The sequence below is a fragment of the Miscanthus floridulus genome, chromosome 8 (genome assembly GCF_019320115.1).
Source record: "Miscanthus floridulus cultivar M001 chromosome 8, ASM1932011v1, whole genome shotgun sequence".
In the NCBI taxonomy this organism is placed as follows: domain Eukaryota; kingdom Viridiplantae; phylum Streptophyta; class Magnoliopsida; order Poales; family Poaceae; genus Miscanthus; species Miscanthus floridulus.
Window position 1 is genome coordinate 185,661,830 of NC_089587.1, and position 19,571 is coordinate 185,681,400.

The window sequence follows — 19,571 nt, forward strand, 5'->3', positions numbered from 1 at the left end:
CAGTTTTGTCAGTCCAAGAAATCTGAGGTAACAAACATAATGTATGATCTTAACAAAAGAGAAGCCAGCGTAATACAGAGGTGCATCTGTAGGCGATTCTCTTCTGATATCTACACTGCAACAGCATGCTGCATTTCAATTCACCTGTTCAAAGTAGAGAGAGAGAGAGAGAGAGAGACGACCTGTAATTTTCTTCTTGCCTACTGCCGGAAGGTAGCCTAAGAGAATATCCGAATTGAGAAAATTCAGGCTTTTTTGTTACTGTCTATAGTCAACTAATCATCATAAAGTTAATTGACCATCTTTTTTAAGGAAGTTTTTTATCCATTTATTGTTCACGCTATATGAAAAATGATTAAACACTTTGAAAGACATTCAGCCTGTTCGCTTGTTGGTTTCAGTCAGCCCAAACCAGCTAGCCAACAGTGTTTTCCTCTCACAATAAATCAGCACTAGACAGCCCAAACCAGCTCAGAAACCAACCAGCGAACAGGCCGATTGATTAGTGTATGTAGTACTACAAAGTTCTGTTGCCACGTCAATGAAGATCAAACGTCTTCTTCACACGGACTTTATTAAAGCTGGAATATTGTAGGGTGATTAATCGGTGGCGACACCGAACGCTTACTTAGTCGTAATAGCAAGACATTGATTAGTACTACTAGTAGCAGTACACAAATTTTGATTAGTTGCAAAGTGCTGCACTGGACAATAATGGACCTCAGCGAAGATCTTTCTCTGGCGAGGGAATTGCGTGAAAGATCCCTTTGGACGTTGGCAGAATGCATGCTCCAGCCGAGCATTGGGCCGGTATCCATGTTTTGGCACTATCGGTATGTATGCTGTAAACTATGTGCAACTAGATCTTCAGTGTAGACTACAGATCCACAGAGTTTGGCATCGATGCATCGTTATTAGTTTTTAGATTAGATGCGTTTATAAGCATTGAAATTAATAAATTACATGCTACAGGTCAGGAACAAGCCTCGATCGATCGGTGATGTTGACTCAGGCAGCAATAGCATACACCGGCAACACCAGTCTTGAGAATTTTTACTTATACCTGGTTCGGTTACCATCTCTTTCCATGTCGGTGATGTGGACTCGCGATCAGGCGACCATGTCCGGGGCCGGGACCGGGAGGGAGCTGTTGCCTTCCTCTAACGCTCGCTGATTTCTGTCTAGCTAGCAGCAGCCCAGCAACAGCAGGAAGCGAGCGAGCGTCAGGGTCAGGCACCGGCGTCAAAGCAGGGAGCAGACTGCCCACCAACACATTACACATGCGCCTCTGCGCGCCACCAACACCTCCCCTCCCCCGGGCCCCGGCCCACTGGTGCCGGACATAAAAATGCCTCTGCCTCTCTTCTTCCTCTCCCCCGAGGCGCTGCGGCACGGAACCAGCGCCATTAGAGGCCACACCACACCAACGCCCCTCCCTTCTCGCGCGCACATACGCGTGTACGAGGAGCTACTAGCAGGAGGACTGCTAGCTGCAGAGAAGAGGGAGGAGGAGGAGAGGTAGCCCCTGTTGATTTGAAAGATCAGTTTCAAGTGAGTACTATTCTTACTTGTTGAATTCCTGTGTCTCATCAGGTTGTTCTTGAGTTTTGAACATTCTCGTCCCATGGTTTTCCTGTGCTTATTACAACAATCTTCGAGATTAGTAGACCAATCATGTGAATAGCATACTCCCTAGTAGAAACTTTAGAGGGGCGGCAAAGATTGAACTCCGCTACACTGCTCTAACATGTTTGATGAATTCCTTGGTTCGCGTGTATTTTGCTGCAAGTAATCAATGGACCAAGTCGTCAGGTTATGAAACCAGCGTAAGTGGTAGATTCTAGTATTCTACGCGCTCCGTTTCACCTTTCAATATTGAGTTTATTTTTTTTAGAAACAAAACAGAACGAGTCCCCCCCCCCCCCCCCCCCCCCCCCCCTCTTCTGTTCATCTGTTTAAGCTATGTGAGTTTAAACCAAAAACTCCATTCAGTATTTAGCCATTATTTTATTAAATACTAGTATATATCCGTGCAAACGTGATCAATCATTTCGTAACAACTAGGATCCCATTCGATCATTGTACCACCTCGGGCCAGAGCGAACCACCTTGTTTCATTCATGCAGCTGATATCCATCGTGCTACTTCATAACAGCGCCGGCCGTACGATATTTATTCAAAGTAGAGATATGCAGTTGTGCGCTTGGATGCCAATGCCATGGTTTCCAAGTCGTATTCTCGTAGAAACACTCGCCCACGCTCGTACAAGCTCGCTGGACCTAGTCCATCTGTGATCTGCCAAAAGGTCCGGGCCATTCGTCCAGCTAGGTCCTTGTCCTGACGTCCTGTAGTTTTAGCTGGACACCACCACTTATCACAGAGGCTTCGGTGCACTGCATACGCGTTATCGATCGCGTGCGGCTGTGCCGGACGCGGAACAGCAGGCACCCCCGGATTTCCATTTGGTCTCGGCACGCTCGTCGCACTCGCACGCCATGTCTCTGCGCTGCGCTGCTTCGTCTCCATGCGAGCACGGTGTCGTCAACTGCAGCTCTGCAAGCGTATGATGAACTCAGGTCAGGAACTATCAGCAGCTCGGTTGCACGACAAAAAATGATCCGGGGAGTGAGTCGCTGCCATGACTCATATGAACTTTTTCTGCTCATGAACTTCGTCAGCGTGATTGGACGACAGAACGGGGAGGGAGTAGAGTCGTGGAAGCATCCCACGGCAGCGTCCTAGTGGAATCATTCGGCGGACATTGGGCCATGGTCTCATCACGCGCGCTAGCGGCTGGCCAGCCATTTGCCAGTAGCTTGTTTGGGATGTCACGGCCGACGACATCTTTGTCTTACCTGTTCAACGCCACCCTTTTCTTATTCCTGGCCCTGCAACTGGAACACTGTTACTGACGCTGATCCATAAGGGATAAGGCCGCCCGATTCAGGCATTCCAGTGGGAGTAGGAGCTCGTTTTTCTGTCCTCTGCCCCAGTTTCAGGTTTTCAGTGTACTCCACCGTGCACCGTGTAAATCACCTAGATTGAATCCACAAGACCACAAGTTACGACTGTGCGTAGCTTTTACATGTTGGCCATAGTACACGTGCCGCATATATATAATTTATATTCTTTATTAGTCGGTTCCTTGCACTGAATACTGATACCTTTATATATGCGGTTCATGTAGCAGATTCAGAAGTGCGTATCCGAAGGGCAGCATACACAGCAGCTGGCCAGGATGACTGCCGGTTTCCAGCTCGGTGTGATTGGGTCTCTTACGCTCTCCGTCGCCTCATCGGTTGCCATTGTCATCTGCAACAAAGCCCTCATCAGCACTCTAGGCTTTCCATTTGGTAAGTACCCCTAGCTCTGCATCCCACAAGTATAAATGGAACCTGATGAACAAATCAAGGGCTTTCAGCCTATTTAGGAACCACAGCGCACACTGCAGAGTTACATGCGTTCAGTTCAGTACTTGCCGGAAAATAACCATATGTAATGTGTTTATGATCAATGCAGCTACAACTTTGACAAGCTGGCACCTGATGGTGACCTTCTGCACCCTTCACGTTGCGCAGCGTTTGCGCTTTTTCGAGCCCAAGGCGATTGATGGACAGACGGTAGTTTTGTTTGGGTTGCTGAATGGAACCTCGATTGGCCTTCTGAACCTTAGCTTAGGATTCAATTCCATTGGATTCTACCAGGTCAGTCCTCTTCTCATTCGGTTAATTTTTTCCTTGATTGAAAATGAAAGCAGCACATGCTCAAATTCAGTATGTTCTGCAGATGACAAAGTTGGCCATAATACCCTTCACAGTGCTATTGGAGACTATATTCCTCAAGAAAAGATTCAGGTTAGTTAGAGAAATCATAAGTGGTGCTGCCTGTCTACTAGATGTTCTGATTGTATTCTGCTCAAACCAAAACAGTGATAAAATTTGGCACTGGGCAATAAAACATTCTACAGTGTACAGAAAAGGTTTCGTGCCCCCTTTTTTATTTTTGCATTAGGGTGATTAGATTTTTTTATCTAAAACTATCCTGACTAGAGCAGTCAGCAGTGGATAAATTAAAAGTATGCTTAATTTCGTTTATTTTTTACTGGTCCCAGACAATATCATTTTGTTTCATTATGATATATAATATGACTTGCAATATGCAGTGAGACAATCAAGTTTTCTCTGCTGGTCTTGCTACTTGGAGTTGGCATTGCTTCAGTTACCGACCTTAAGTTAAACTGCCTCGGGTCTACTCTTTCTGGCCTCGCCATCGCCACGACTTGCGTTGGCCAAATTGTATCCTACATTTGAAATATTTCTGTTCATCATTCAGGGTGCACATTTTGCATGCCTACCATCGCCATGTGCACTAATTGTCAACATAATCCATGGTTGCTATGGTGTATCCTTAACCTGTTGAGTGAAGCTCACAAATACGATACAGAGGAAGCTGAAGGTCTCATCAACGCAGCTTCTCTACCAATCGGCGCCTTACCAGGCAGCCATTCTGTTCGCCACTGGCCCCTTCGTGGATCACCTCCTCACCGGCCGCAGCGTCTTCGCCCACGTATACACTTTCCCAGTTGTGGTAAGCTCCGTCACATATTCTGTGCAACGGTTGCAGTACAGACATATTTTTGCCAGTCTCAGAGAAAGATCACTACCATACCAAGTATAGCTCAGCTTTGGGTGGGTGACAACATGCCGAATGATGACAAGCTAAGGGTGCACATTGCATGAGCTGTGTTGCAGGGCTTCATCATCCTGTCATGCCTGATCGCGGTGTCGGTGAACTTCAGCACGTTCCTGGTGATCGGGACGACGTCTCCGGTAACGTACCAGGTGCTGGGCCACCTCAAGACGTGCCTGGTCCTGTCGTTCGGCTACACGCTGCTGCACGATCCCTTCACCGCGCGGAACATCCTGGGCATCCTCGTCGCCATCTTCGGGATGGCGCTCTACTCCGTCTTCTCGGTGCGTGAGGGCAAGAAGAAGTCCGCAGGCGACGCCCTCCCGGTGTCACAGGTACGTACGGTTGTCATCGATCAGGTTATCACATACTTTGCTGGAGGTGGATTGCTGAGGTTTGGTAGAGCTGAGTTCAGCCATTCATGGGCCGGTCTGATCATGTTCGTGGTTACTGCAGATGCCTGACAAGGAGACGGAGCCGCTGGTGGCGACCAAGGACAACAGCGACACCAAAAAGGCCAACGGGGTAGCTCACGACTGCTAAGATGTTCCCGTTGCTTATAGCTTAATTAGCCCAGCTCTAGTGTCACTACGCACTGTTCTGAATCTCAGAAGGTCAGGGAAGAAGACATTCCTTTCGTTTCTTACAATGCTGTATGTAGCAGTACCGTTTTTTTTATGGCAGTGGGGGTGTTTAGCACGGTGTACAATTTGATGCAGCAGCTCTTAAATTGTTACTCTGTTTAGTCCGCACGACTCAGCGGATTGGGAGTGTCCCCACCAGGCTAGTTAACTTCTTTCTCTTCTGCGAGGAATTTTGCTAAACGTTTACCACTATGTACTAGCAATAGCTAAGTATATATCTTTACCTTAACGATAATGATACATACTAGACGTCCGGGACGGACGACGCCTCCGTCCGCTCATTTCTGCACCCGCTCATTCCTCCCGCGCCCCTTCCCCCACCGCGGCATCTCCGCACCCGCCGCACCCACGCCGCAACGCTCCTCTGCCGAGCCGCACACCCGCGCCCCGCCCCCACGTGCGTCGCACGAGCCACGCGCCTCGCTGACTCCCTCTCCCTCCTCCTGCTCCGGCGTGGCGGCGTCCCCGGCGCGAGCAAGAGCTCTGATCCACGTGGCTACCCCCGGCGACCCCCTTTCTCTTGTCCGGCCGGCCACCCCCGGCCTCAACTCTGGTGTGGAGACGTGCGTGACCCCGGTGGCGGCCCCGGAGCGGGCGCAGATCCGGCGTGGGCGCGCGGCCCTGCTCCGTCACGGGATGCACAGCTCCGGCACGGGCGCGCGGTGTTGCCCCAGTCGATGCCTTCCACCCGCTCCCCATCCCAGATCCCGCCCTCCGATCTAGCCGCGGTCGTGGTGGGTTCGATTCTCCTCCTATCAGGGCAACAGCTATGGATCACAGCCGGCGGGCGGTGGAGTCGTATTGGCCATTCGTCTGAGCAGATGTTGCGCTTGAAAGTGCATGTTGTAAGCATTTGTTTCAAATGTTTCAGATATTTCATATGTACGTTGCAATTATTTCATGCGGATGTTGTAAAAGTAGATCGAGATGTTGCGTATGTTGCAATGGTTGTACACGTATGTTGCAAGCTTTTGTTCCCAATATTTCATCTGTGTTTTCCGGACGCATGTTGCATTTGTGTTTATCTGGATGTTGCATATGTTCCAGACATATGTTGCATGTGTTTTATTCGGATGTTACATATGGTTGCAATAGTTTTCAAGTGTGTTTCATAAGCATGTTTCAAGTGTTTCAACTGCCTTCAGATGTATGTTACAGCCGTTGTATTTGGATGTTTCAATAGTAGATTGGGTGTTTGTGGCAGAACCACCCAAATTATGCTGGCCCACGTGTACCCATCATTGTTCTAAAGACCTCTGACTGCAGTACACGAAAGCCAGATAATCCGATACTCTGTCGGGTGTCCTCGGGGAACCCCAAATCATCCATATTTTATAACTCATACATGATCAATAATGGAGTTACCACAACATTACAACATTGATACAAAAATTTCATACATCGGAGTTGCGGAAGATTTACAACATTAGATTACAAAACATGTTATGTACCTTTGAGTAACACTTGAGTTCCAAAAGTTGAGTAGAACTACGGAAGTAACTTAAGTGAAGTACCTAAGATAGAAGAGACGACTAGATCATGTCGAGCTCACCGACATGACCTTGATTAGCAGCACAAGTCAGAACCTGCAACAGGGGTTAACAAACCCTAAGTACATGAGGGTACTAAACAAGTCTTACCCGACCAAAAGAAAAGACTCCAAGGGCATGTTGGCTTAAAGGAAAGATTGAAGCAAGAAGTAACTTTTGCGAAAAAGCTTACTATGAGTGGATCCTTACTTTCAATGTTTTAGCCGTGTATTAAGTTATTATCAGTATCCAATTTGCACATGTTCTACATCAATCACTTCATTAATCATCTCATCTCTTCTCATGTTCATCTCTTATCCACAAGTAACCATGTTCCATTGATTAACTATGATGTTGATCGGGGGATTGAGTCTTCTCCGAGAAGCGCGGCGATTTGAATCGATTTGGCCTAGCTGGAGTTTCCATACCACACGACATATGTAGGTTCCAGACCTACATATATCAACCTTCACTCGGATCCTCCAAAACCAGAACGGGTTCGCGCCACCCGAGAGCACAGTACTCCACCGCCCTACCCTATTTCAGTAGGGTGGGTACACACTACTCTCGCCATCTCTTCACTCCCAGTGCGCGGTTGTCCTTTCCCATAATGAAATAGCTGAGATATTAGGCTTACCGGAGTATGTAGCCAGTACTGCAAGGTCTCGAACACGACAGGTCTACAACGAACGGTCCTCAATTGACACAGACTGAATAGACACGACCAGGCAACCCTGTCGGCTTAACCACCAAAGACAATTTCTAGGTCCCGTCCGGTCTCAAGTTATTCAAATTCATTATTAACCTCAAGACATCCATGAGTATAGAACCATTGCGAATGATGAAATCACAACTCGACTCTTATCAACTAAGCATGGCTAAGCATACTAACCTATGATAACTACCAGGGTGACAAGGAATAGTATTGAAATACCAAGGTAGTCATGCAGCAATTAGTATTCAATCAACTCCTAATCTTACTTAATACAACATGCATAAGACTTAAGTGATTAACGTTTATAAAACACAAGGAATGAGTTTATGCTTCGGGGCTTGCCTTGGTTAGTAGAGGTGTTAGGTTCTCCCGATGAGCCACAGATGTCAAACCCAACCTCCACTGGTGGATGCTCTTCTTCTAGGGTTTGATCAACGGTTACTTCCTCGCTTTCGGTCACTACACGTGAATAAAGGATACATGCTTAACATGATGAAGTGCTAAACATGATGCATGATGAGAGATACATAAGTGCATAACCGAACTTAAACTAATCTAAGAAAGTTGAATACAACTTTCCTTCGCGGTACAATTAGGGTTATGCTTCACAAAGCATTTTAATTATTTGATTAACCAGTCAATCATGTGGTTACCAAGAAAGCAACACTTATCACATTATACTAGTCAAGCATGGCAGGGTATTTAACTAAACATTACACAAATTGCAACCAAGAGGATAAGCAAGGATTATTATATGCCTTACATGGATCTACTACTAATTATGAGTAAACCATTTTATTTATTTATATAACAAGTTGATTCAAAACATATCAAGCAAGTAACTCCATTGCCAAGGAACAATAGGTGTTTGGGTGTTCCAAGATCCACAATCAAAGTATAAAACTCACCCAAGTCATTTAAGGATTTATCTAAATCATTTTAGCATTTATTAAATAAAGAAAAGGCATTTAAACACACCTAAATTAATTTACCAAGTTAGAATTACCAAAACAGTACCAAACTTTTTTTAAAGGTAGCTATTAGCATGTAAAGCATACACAAAAATTTTCATGATTAAAGAATAATTATTTTAGCCTATAAAAATCATGGAATGTGCATTTATTAATTAAAAGAGCAAATTTTTAAGCACATCAAAACTACTGCAAATACTCAACTAATATTTTTCCTAGGTATATCACATCATAACAAGGCTACACAGAAAATTTCATGAATTTAGCATGCTCCAATAATTAGTTATGAATTAAATAAGATACTGCACTTTTTATCATTTTCTGAAAAAGAGAAAATCGGTTAAAACATTTATTACCCAACCCCAAGCTACCCCAGTGACTGACAGGCGGGGCCGGTGGTTGAACCCGACCCTTCCTGCCTTGACCACGGGTACGCCGGTGGGTCGGTCGCGTAGCTCGCCGGCGGTGAGCCCTCCAGCGATGGTGAGGACACCTACGCGTTCCCCACAAACCCGAGCACCTATCTACGCTATGCGTGGAACGGATTAGGTTTAGGTTTGAGCTCCACATCGGCCATGGCGGCGCGACGGTGTAGAGCGCGGTGGCGTAGCGGCGACGCGGCGACGACGCTGCAGTAGCGACCTAGATAGGACTCGAGTTAGCAATAGGAGCTCACCGCGATCACGCTCAACTACTTGGTTGAAGCGGAGACGGAACGGAGGTGCGTTGCCGGCATTAAGGGTGGATCCAGTGGCGTGAACTAGAGAAGACGGCGGCGTTCCGGCGCGTCCTGCACGGTAGCGATAAAAAGGATAAGCCGATCACCACCACGGCATCAAGTAAAAACTAGAGCAAAAGAGAGATGGGCGAGAGACCCACCCGAGCGGTCTGGCCACGGTAAGGTGGTCACGACGGTGATGGTGGATGGCCACGAGGAAGATGATGGCCTCTGGCCAACTCCGGCGGAAAGAGGCGGCTCGAGAGGGCTCAGGCGAAGCACACAAATGAGGCGAAGCTAGCTTCGAGATGGAGTGGGCGGAGGTGAAGTGAGGGCGGTGAATTTTGCTGGCGAACTGAGGTGCACAGCGGCGGCGCTGAAAGAGAAAAAGAGCAAGACGGCTGTCGGCGTGGGGTATTTAAAGGCGAGGGCGACGTCACGACGTTGGTAGCACCTTCATGAGCTCGGCCACGTAGACAGCCGCGCATTCACAGGCGAGAAACGCCACGGTGGCCACGGCGGACACCGGTGAACAGAGAGAGAGAGAGAGGGAGAAAAGAGAGGGACGGCACGGGGGTACTGTTCATGTCTGACAGGTTCTTCCTTTTTCTCATGATTTCATGTAGAAATTTCATCAGCTCCAAAAACGAAAGTTATTCATCTTGATGTCCTCTCCAACATTGCTTAAAGAATCCTCTTCTTATTCTAGCTGGTTAGAGAGATCTAGGGTGAAGAACATGGGTACCTCGAAACTGAACCACTGATCTTCAGTTAGGGTTTGAAAAACAGTTCTGCTTAGTAACCTTTGAGCAATTTATTAACAACTAATTACTGATCAAATATCATAACCAATCACTCATTATCAAAGCACAAACATCATACCAAACAATGGAACAACACTTGGACAACTTTTATTTATGAAAATTCATTTATTAATTCACCAAAGTTTGATTTTAGCACCGATTTCCATGAGTTAGCAAAAAATGCTAAGGGAGGGAAAAACAACATTAAATTCAATCTTTGGAGTCCAATTACAACATATTTAATTTAGAAACACCATCATATTTTGATTCTACATGAAAGCACTCACTTTGTACTAAAAAGTTTATTTTAGCAAAAATTTATTTGTTTAAGCAACTTCACATATATAAATTCACAAAGAACCTTAAACATTAACATTGTTAACATTTCATGCAACATACGAAACATCATATATGCAACATATATTTGCTATAAATGAAACATGGAATGCATTTATGCCACAATGCTTATGCATGATGATCATGATCAAGGTTTTATTAAGTTCGTAACACCTAGGGTGTTACAGTGTTGTATCTCTCCTCCTCCCACCTTCTGCTGCATCGTCTCTCCCGAAGCCGGCAGGGCATCCATACGAATGAGGGATGGGTGATGGGCGCGGGACGAGGGAGCTGCGTGCGTCGGGCGCAAGCGAGGGAGCTCCGTACGGACGGACGCTGGCTTCGGAGTGGGATGGGCGCTGGGCGGAGTGTGCTCCGTGCGTCACGGTTTGGGAGCAGGGGTGCAGGCGCGTGGTGACGTGGGCGCGGCGGACGGGCGCTCTCCTATTGCACGGGTGCAGCCTACATGAGGGTGTGCGGCGGGTGCGTCGAACGGGAGCCGCGTCCGGACGTAGACCTAGTGCCGGACATTCGGGCGCTAGGCTTACCGTTACATTAATGTTAAAAGGAAGCCATCACGCTGTTTAAAACTTTTCACATTAATAAAAAAAATCTATACCATTAGATTTATGATGATCTAACGGTTTAGGATTATTAAATCAAAGAGTATATACCTAATATAACTAATAGATAGAAAATCAACCGTAGTAAATTAAGAAAAAGTAGCAATTTGTTTTTTTTTCTTAATGCAATAGATTAAGAAAAAAAGCTATTCGAGAAAAAAAAGAAAAAAAAAGTAGCAATATGATCTCCATATGTTGGGAAAAAAGAACCTGAATAGAATTTTATTGTATTACTCAATAATAATGCAGAATTCAGTTAGTGTTACAAAGGCATTTATATCATCAAAACACTTGGGTTCTAACGTCACTCCTTTTTTCCGCCACGCTCTACGCCTCACAATCTCAGGCCTCCTTTGCAATGCGAAAAGTTTCCTGAATCCTGCGTTTTTCATGTAAAATTGAAGTATTAAACTGATTTCTATAAAATCCTACGTGATTCCTCTGAAAAATCTGGTGTTCCAAAGGGGCACTCAGCCTATCCTCTCCACATAGCCCTGAGGTCGCTGTGTTGTTCTTTCCCATGTTTCTTGCCAGAAAGTTGGTGAAGGATTGATTCAGCTGCTGTCGTTCACTTCGATAGAATTCTACAGCTCTGGATATGAAGTGCACGAAAGTTCGATCGATCTGTCAAGAAGCGTGGTACGCTGAGAATAGTTTTGTGGAGAAAATTGTTATTATAGGACGCGAAATAATGGGCTTCGTTATTATAGGACTCCAATCGTCGACTTCGCTAAAACGACACTTGAAACGTTGACACTTTGTTTTAGATGACATTTGGTCCTTTTAATCACTTTTCTCATTTCAAATACATGTATTTTGTCATGGGAGGACCGTATTGCCCTTGTGCATGGGCTGCCTGGCTGCTGCTGCCGCCGCCGCCGCCTGGCCTGGGCAGGCTGGCTGGCTGCTGCCCAGCGCACGAGAGCGCGATGAGCACCCACGGCGGCCTGCACGCTAGCGGGGTGGCGCCGAGCGCGCCATGCCGGAGAGCGCGACGAGCACCCGTGGCGGTACGCGCTCGTTGCCGCTCTTCCTCCTCGCCGTGGCCACAAGCTCGTCTCGCTTGACTCCGACAACAATGCTTTCGATGGTGACTCCAACAAGGAGGAGGTGGCAGTGCAACTTGCCGCACAGCGCCGGCAAGCTCTGGCTGAGAGCCTGAGCGCCACGTCACGTCCGACCGCTGCAGCGGCAGGCGTCGTTCCACCTCCCCGAGGAAGTCGCCTCAAAAGGCGCGCTGGCCGTTGCCGAACCGATGGGGGAGATATCCCCCCACCCTATTCCTTTCAGATGAAGGAACCGGGCACCGAGCCCATTACGGTCCAGGGGTTCGAAGGCTGGGCCCCTAAGGGTTTCGACAGCCGCCCCAGGGCAACAGAGTCAGGGGCGACCGCGGGTGAGCCCGTACGGGGCCGAGGCCCAAGCAAGCGAAACGCTTGGGACGCCCAAAGTCGCATCCGAGACCGGTAGGGAAGTCTCCGAATGGGATCCCACCGTAGGGAGGCACCGAGCCACCGGGGCCCAGCGAACGGCCCCGGCACCCACTAGAGAAGCCCTCTGGTACTCTTGGAGCGCGTCCATGGACCGCTAGCCGACCCCTAACGAACGGGGCTCGGGCCTCCACTCGGACTTACCCGATAACAGCTCACCGGAAATGTCAACGCTCGCGCCCATCGAGGGTAGCCTGGCATATTCCACCCCTCCTTCCGAACGAAAAGGAAGCGCGAGGGTCGTACAAAAAAGCCAGGGGAACCCCTGACGGACCTCTCGCAGAGGCTAAGGGGCTCTTCCTGCAACTTTGCCGAGACCCAGCGACCCAGCCTCGCACTCGAGGGGGCTCGGCAAACAAACCCCTCCTTCCGAACGAAAAGGAAGCGCGAGGGTCGTATAAAAAAGCCAGGGGAGCCCCTGACGGCCCTCCTGCTCCGTGCAGAGGCTAGGGGGCTCTTCCTGCAGATATGCTAAACCCCCGTGACCCAGGCTCGCACACGAGGGGGCACGACAAACAAATCCTCACACGCGAGGGTCGTATAAAAAGCCAGGAGAGCACCCGACGGCCCTCTCTCCGTGCAGAGGCTAAAGGGCTCTTCCTGCAACGCCGACCCCTAACGAACGGGGTTCGGGCCTCCACTCGGACTTACCCAATAACAGCTCGCCGGAGGTGTCACTGCTCGCGCCCACCGAGGGTAGCATGGCACCCTCCACCCCTCCTTCCGAACAAAACGGATGCGTGAGGGTGATGCAAAAAAGACAGGGAAACTCCTGGTCGTCCTCTTGCTCCGGGCAGAGGCTCGGGGGTTCTTCCTGTAACTAAACCAAGGCTCAGCGACCCGAGCTCGCATTCATGGGCTCGGCGAGCACAGTAGAAATCCTTCGCACGACGTAAGAAAAGCCCCTGGAGGAGTCAAATCCACTCCTCCAGGGCCTCAGGGGCTACACCCGGCGGGTGCGCTCGCGCGCACCCACTGAGGCCTCGAGTACGAAACGCAAATCTCGACAAAACCCGCCGCAAGCCGAGTCTCAAACCTCTGAGAGAGCGTACACACTCTCTCAGAGGCTCGGGGGCTACTGTCGGGTACCATAAAAAGGGGGTACCCTAAGCGAAAGACCGAAAAAAACTCGTAAAACCCCCATGAGGCCTCCCTAGTCAAACTAAGGAAACAGTCCACGGTGATGTCCGAGGCCGGCTCGATCGAATCCGGTCTCGGACCAAAACTCCGCCTCGCCCGAGGCCCCCGGTCAGGGTCTCGGACGTCCCGATCCCACTCTGACTCGCCCGAGGCCGGGCTCGTCTCATGTCCTCATCGCCTCCGCCTCGACCGTCCCTCTGGCAGGCTGTCCCATCCATTTAATGCCCCTACGAGCACCCGCTACGTCAGCCACGATCGGCAGGGTATAGCAACAGGAGCGACGGGACAGCGGTCAAATCTTTCTTTTTACCATCCCTTACTGACGGTACAAGGGTTACCGCGCCCTGTGGACACACGTCCCGCACTATTCCACCTAAACCGGGTACGACGCTGACCGCCGAGGCCCTCGTGTCGCACACGGGGCACGTCCAAGGTCTCGGATGGATAACTGACTCTCCGCCTCATTAAGAGGCCTCGCCCAAGAGGCCTCGGACATTAGACCCAATCTTCCAACTCACCCGAGGCCCCGCCTAGAAGGCCTCGGATGAGTTACCGACGCTCCACTTCGCTCAAGGCGGGCTCAGCAAACCACCCCATCGCCTCCGCATCGACCAACCACTCCCACGACGTCGTCCGGATGACGGCTCGGTACGAGAGGAATGGCCGACGAGACGCAAGTCACATCGACACCATGCCGCCCAAAACAAGACAAGGCAGGAGTTACCGACCACTGTGCGCAGCACTGTGCCCACGACTAATGTCCATACCACGCTGTGCTACCTAACCCTAACTATTCCGAGGACAACGCGGCATGGGGAGTTAAGCTTGAATCCCTGTAGCCTTGGAATTAGTGCATAGGCCCAACTGCTCCCTCCAGGGCCTCGGCAAATCAGGCCTCGGCGTGGTTAGCTACACAGGTCACCTCCAAGGCCTCGGCAAATCAGGCCTCGGCGCAGTTAGCTACAACCTGCCACAAAGTTATAAACCTTGTGTCTCTTTGCATCACCATCCGGGATTAGGGGCACGCAGTACAAAGTTACTAGTTGGTTGAGGACCCCCTGGTTCGAAACACCGACAGTTGGTGCGCCAGGTAGGGGCTTTCTACGTGTCAGCTTCACCATCCCAACAAATCCCGGATGGCAGACCCCGTACGACCACTGCGTCTCGGCGCGATAATCTGGTTCGGGAGCCTAGAGTTCATGTCTCTAGGATGTGAGTACAATATGGTACTCCTCACGCCCTGAACCCCTCCGACCGACGTCGACATCACGCACTCACAACGCAGGCGCAGATGGCGCCCGGGCGGCCGCTCTCGTCGCGCTCGCCAGGCACAACGCGAGCAAGGCCACTCTGACGCCACGCGAGCTCGCGGTGGCGCACCGCGTCCTGCCGACACCCCATGTTCGGCTGATGGCACAGGGTCCCTGGTTGGGGATCTGACTAGCCTGAGCCTGGACATGGGCGAAATGCCAGCGGCATGCGGCGGTGCCCCGTCATCCAGCTCTTCCCTACCGCGTCCTGAGGGATCGACTTTGGTGGAGCAGAACCTAGCGATGGCACCATCCTCGTACCCCTTCGGGTTGAGAAATGCCACCGCCACCTACGCTTCCGCCTACGCCTCTGCTCACGCAGAGCCCTTAGGACGCCACCAACGCTTCGCTCCCGACTTCGACACCACGACTTCGGTCCACACCCACACTGACTCCTCGGAGGAGGACGAGGCGTGGGCCGGGGCAGACTTCTCTGGACTATGAGACCCTAAGTCCATGCGCCGCTTCCTAGCCGCGAACGACTACTGCTTCGGCTATTCAGACTCTGACGACGAAGGCGCTTACGACCCCACTCGCGAGTGCTTCCACGTAGGACTCGGGATGCCAAGAACAGGCAATGGGGACGAGGGGACAGGCAACCGTTCCCCGCCTTGCCAGGGAGCAGGCGACGCCACGCCCCCACGTGTTGTCCCGCCGGCAGCGTGAAACAAGAATCCCGACCCCGCACAACTTCGACGCCCAGACCTAGAGCAGCTCCGTGAGCTTTAGGCTAAGGTCGAACATGACCGACTCCTCCTGCAACAGCTTCGAGACACTCTCAAGCAGGAGCAGCGAGGTCGCGGTGATGGCGGAGGGCATGCGATGTTCACCACCGCATCAACAATGACGACGGGGGTGAGCAGCCCCCAATCTTCAATCGAGCTAGCCAGAACGTCGCGGCTGCAGTAATGCTGGTCTGAACAATGCCCGAGCCCTCTACCACAGAGGGGCGATGGGTCCGCGGTGAGCTCCAGGATCTCCTCGAGACCGCTGTAGTGCAGCAGACCGAAAGTTCCGCCTCTCGGCGGCGCGGTGGCGCCTCAAAACTTCTCACGGCACCGCCTCGGCAGGATAAGGAGGCCTCGGTCCATCCTGAACCCGCTCGGGCGCCAGCACTCAACAGGGTCCCCTTGCTGCACGACCGCCTCGGCAACCGACACGAGGCATAGGACGAGCACGAGGTAATCGGCAGGCGACGCCGCCATGACAGCGAGGGGCCCGCTCGAGGCTACCATGTGCACCGAGGTGGCCGCTACGACAGCGAGGAGGACCGCAGTCCATCTCCTGAGCCACCTGGCCCTCGAGTCTTTAGCAGAGCTATCCGTGTCGCCCACTTCCTGGCCCAGTTTCGGCAACCGGCCAACCTCACGAAATACAGCGGCAAGACCAATCCCGAACTTTGGCTGGCCGATTATCGCCTAGCTTGTCAGCTAGGTGGCGCGAACGATGACCTGCTCATCATCCGCAACCTCCTGTTGTTCCTGTCAGACTCGGCACGAGCCTGGCTCGAACACCTCCCTCCCTCGCAGATCCATGACTGGCGTGACTTGGTCAGGGTCTTCGTCGGGAATTTTCAGGGCACGTATGTACGCCCTAGGAACTCCTGGGACCTCAAGAGTTGTCGCCAAGCGCCGGACGAGTCTCTCCGAGACTTCATCCGACGCTTTTCCAAGAAATGCATCGAGCTGCCAAGCGTCGACGACTCAGAAATTGTCCAAGCCTTCCTCTCTGGTACCACCTGCCGAGACCTGGTCCAAGAGCTGGGCTGGAACGTGCCAACCTCGGTGGCCATACTGCTCAATGTCGCCACCAACTTCACCTCGGGTGAAGAGGCCGTTGGGGCCATCTTCCCCGACAGCGACACCAAGGGGAAGCGGAAGGACAAGGCCCCCACGGCCTCGGCTCCCCACCTCCCCAAGAGGAAGAAAAAGGGCCGCCAGGGGAACCAGGAGGTCCTCGGGGCTGGCCTGGTCACGGCCGCCGAACGCAAGAATCCCCGAGGCCCCAGGGGCCCCAGGCTCTTCGACGACATGCTTAAGAAACCTTGCCCATACCACCAGTTCTCGGTGAAGCATGCCCTCGAGGAGTGCACCATGCTCTGATGCTACTACGCCAAGCTCGGGCTCCCTGACAATGACGCCAAGAGAAAGGGTGTCAACGACAGGGACGACGACAAGGACGACGGGTTCCCCGAGGTGCACAATGCCTTCATGATCTTCGGCGGGCCTTCAGCGTGCCTCTCAGCATGCCAGCGAAAGAGAGAGCGCCGGGAGGTCTTCTCGGTAAAGGTGGCCGCTCCTCGGTACCTTAACTGGTCTTGGGAGGCGATCACCTTTGATCGGGACAACCATCCTGATTATGTCCCAAACCCCAGGCAATACCCGCTTGTCGTCGACCCCATCATCGGTAACACCCGGCTCACCAAGGTACTAATGGATGGGGGCAGCAACCTCAACATCCTATACGCCAACACCCTGGAGCTCCTGGAGCTCGACCAGTCGTAGCTCTATGGTGATGCCGCGCCTTTCCACGGCATCGTGCCGGGAAGACGTACGCGGCCCCTCAGGCGCATCGACCTGCCCGTCTGCTTCGGTACTCCCTCCAACTTCCGCAAAGAGGTGCTCACCTTTGAGGTGGTTGGGTTCAAGGGAACATACCACGCCATTCTAGGGCGGCCGTGCTATGCCAAGTTCATGGCAGTCCCCAACTACACGTACCTCAAGCTCAAGATGCCGGGCCCCAACGGCATCATCACTATCGAGTTGACGTACGAGCAAGCATACGACTGCGACGTCGAGTGCATCGAGTACGCCGAGGCTATCGTAGAGGCCGAGACCCTCATCATCAACCTCGACCAACTCAGTAGCGAGGTGCCCGACTCCAAGCGTCACGCCGGAACTTTCGAGCCTGCAGAGGCCATCAAACTCATACCGGTCGACCCCACCTGCCCTGACGACCGGGCGCTGAGGATCTACGCCACCCTCGACATCAAATAGGAAGCCGTGCTCGTCTACTTTCTTCACGCGAATGCCGATATATTCGTGTGGAGCCCCTCGGACATGCCGGGCATACCGAGGGAGGTCACCGAGCACACCTTAGACGTCCGGGCCGGCTCTAGGCCGGTGAAACAGCGCCTGCGTAGATTCGACGAGGAAAAGCGTAGAGCCATCGGTGAGGAGGTGCAGAAGCTCCTGGTGGCTAGGTTCATAAGAGAAGTGTCCCATCCAGAGTGGTTAGCTAATCCTATATTAGTTAAAAAGAAAAATGGGAAATGGAGAATGTGTGTAGACTACACTGGTCTGAACAAAGCATGTCCAAAAGTCCCTTTCCCATTACCTCGAATCGATCAAATCGTTGACTCCACTGCGGGATGTGAGACCCTATCCTTCCTCGATGCGTACTCTGGTTACCATCAGATCAAGATGAAAGAGTCCGACCAGCTTGCGACTTCTTTCATCACACCATTTGGCATGTTCTGCTACGTGACGATGCCGTTTGGCCTCAGAAACGCAGGGGCCACATACCAGCGGTGCATGACCCATGTGTTTGGTGAGCACATCGGGTAGACCGTCGAGGCCTACGTAGACGACATCGTGGTCAAGTCTAGGAGGGCCAGTGATCTCGTTAGCGACTTGGAAATAGCCTTTGGGTGCCTCAGAGAAAAGGGCATCAAGCTCAATCGTGAGAAGTGTGTCTTCGGAGTCCCCCGAGGCATGCTCTTAGGATTCATAGTCTCGGAACACGGCATTGAAGCCAATCCAGAGAAGGTCTCAGCAGTAACCAACATGGGGCCAATCCAAGACCTCAAGGGTGTACAGAGGGTTATGGGATGTCTTACAGCTCTGAGCCGCTTCATCTCGCGCCTTGGCGAAAAAGGCTTGCCCCTGTACCGCCTCTTGAGGAAATCGGAACGCTTTTCTTGGACCCCCGAGGCCGAAGAAGCCCTCGCCAAGCTCAAAGCACTGCTCACCCACCCTCCTGTCCTGGTACCACCAGCTAGGGACGAGGCCCTCTTACTCTACGTCGCCGCGATGACCCAGGTGGTCAGTGTGGCCGTGGTAGTGGAGAGGCAGGAGGAGGGGCACGCTCTAACCATCCAGCGACCTATTTACTTCATCAGCGAGGTGCTTTTCGAGACCAAAATGCGCTACCCCCACATCCAGAAACCGAACTACGCTGTGGTCTTGGCTCGGCGCAAGCTACGTCACTGCTTCGAGTCCCACCCGGTAACTGTGGTGTCGTCTTTTCCCTTGGGAGAGATAATCCATAACCGGGAGGCCTCGGGCAGGATAGCCAAGTGGGCTGTCGAACTCATGGGGGAAGCCTTGACTTTCGTGCCTCAGAAGGCGATCAAGTCTCAGGTCTTGGCCGATTTTGTGGCTGAATGGACCGACACCCAACTGCTGCCTGCTCAAATTCAGACGGACTGCTGGACCATGTACTTCGACAGGTCCCTGATGAAGACTGGGGCAGGCGTGGGTCTGCTCTTCATCTCCCCCCTCGGGGTACACATGTGCTACATGGTTCGGCTCCACTTCCCCGCCTCCAACAACGCAGCCGAGTACGAAGCTCTCATCAACGGCCTACAAATCGCCATCGAACT

General features: G+C 51.6%; 2 protein-coding genes across 2 annotated transcripts; both read left to right on the forward strand.

Moving 5' to 3' along the window:
• Positions 1-1,342: 1,342 nt before the first annotated feature.
• LOC136477735 (UDP-xylose transporter 1-like) lies at positions 1,343-5,538 on the forward strand. Its single transcript, XM_066475983.1, has 8 exons — positions 1,343-1,551; positions 3,191-3,353; positions 3,520-3,704; positions 3,787-3,854; positions 4,163-4,295; positions 4,426-4,587; positions 4,752-5,024; positions 5,146-5,538. The coding sequence occupies exons 2-8, from the start codon at positions 3,239-3,241 to the stop codon at positions 5,230-5,232; spliced, it is 1,023 nt and encodes a 340-aa protein (XP_066332080.1). The 5' UTR covers positions 1,343-1,551; positions 3,191-3,238; the 3' UTR covers positions 5,233-5,538.
• Positions 5,539-17,178: 11,640 nt separating this feature from the next.
• On the forward strand, positions 17,179-17,964 carry LOC136470318 (uncharacterized). The gene is made up of 2 exons (XM_066468202.1): positions 17,179-17,394; positions 17,473-17,964. The coding sequence occupies exons 1-2, from the start codon at positions 17,179-17,181 to the stop codon at positions 17,962-17,964; spliced, it is 708 nt and encodes a 235-aa protein (XP_066324299.1).
• Positions 17,965-19,571: the final 1,607 nt, after the last annotated feature.

Bases quoted from the DNA above. Each gene is read 5' to 3' on its own strand.
- LOC136477735 (XM_066475983.1), top strand. From the start codon at position 3,239: ATGACTGCCGGTTTCCAGCTCGGTGTGATTGGGTCTCTTACGCTCTCC. The intron at 4,296-4,425 runs GTATCCTACATT...TGTTGAGTGAAG, and splicing joins CGACTTGCGTTGGCCAAATT to CTCACAAATACGATACAGAG. The intron at 5,025-5,145 runs GTACGTACGGTT...TGGTTACTGCAG, and splicing joins ACGCCCTCCCGGTGTCACAG to ATGCCTGACAAGGAGACGGA.
- LOC136470318 (XM_066468202.1), top strand. From the start codon at position 17,179: ATGATCTTCGGCGGGCCTTCAGCGTGCCTCTCAGCATGCCAGCGAAAG. The intron at 17,395-17,472 runs GTACTAATGGAT...GACCAGTCGTAG, and splicing joins GTAACACCCGGCTCACCAAG to CTCTATGGTGATGCCGCGCC.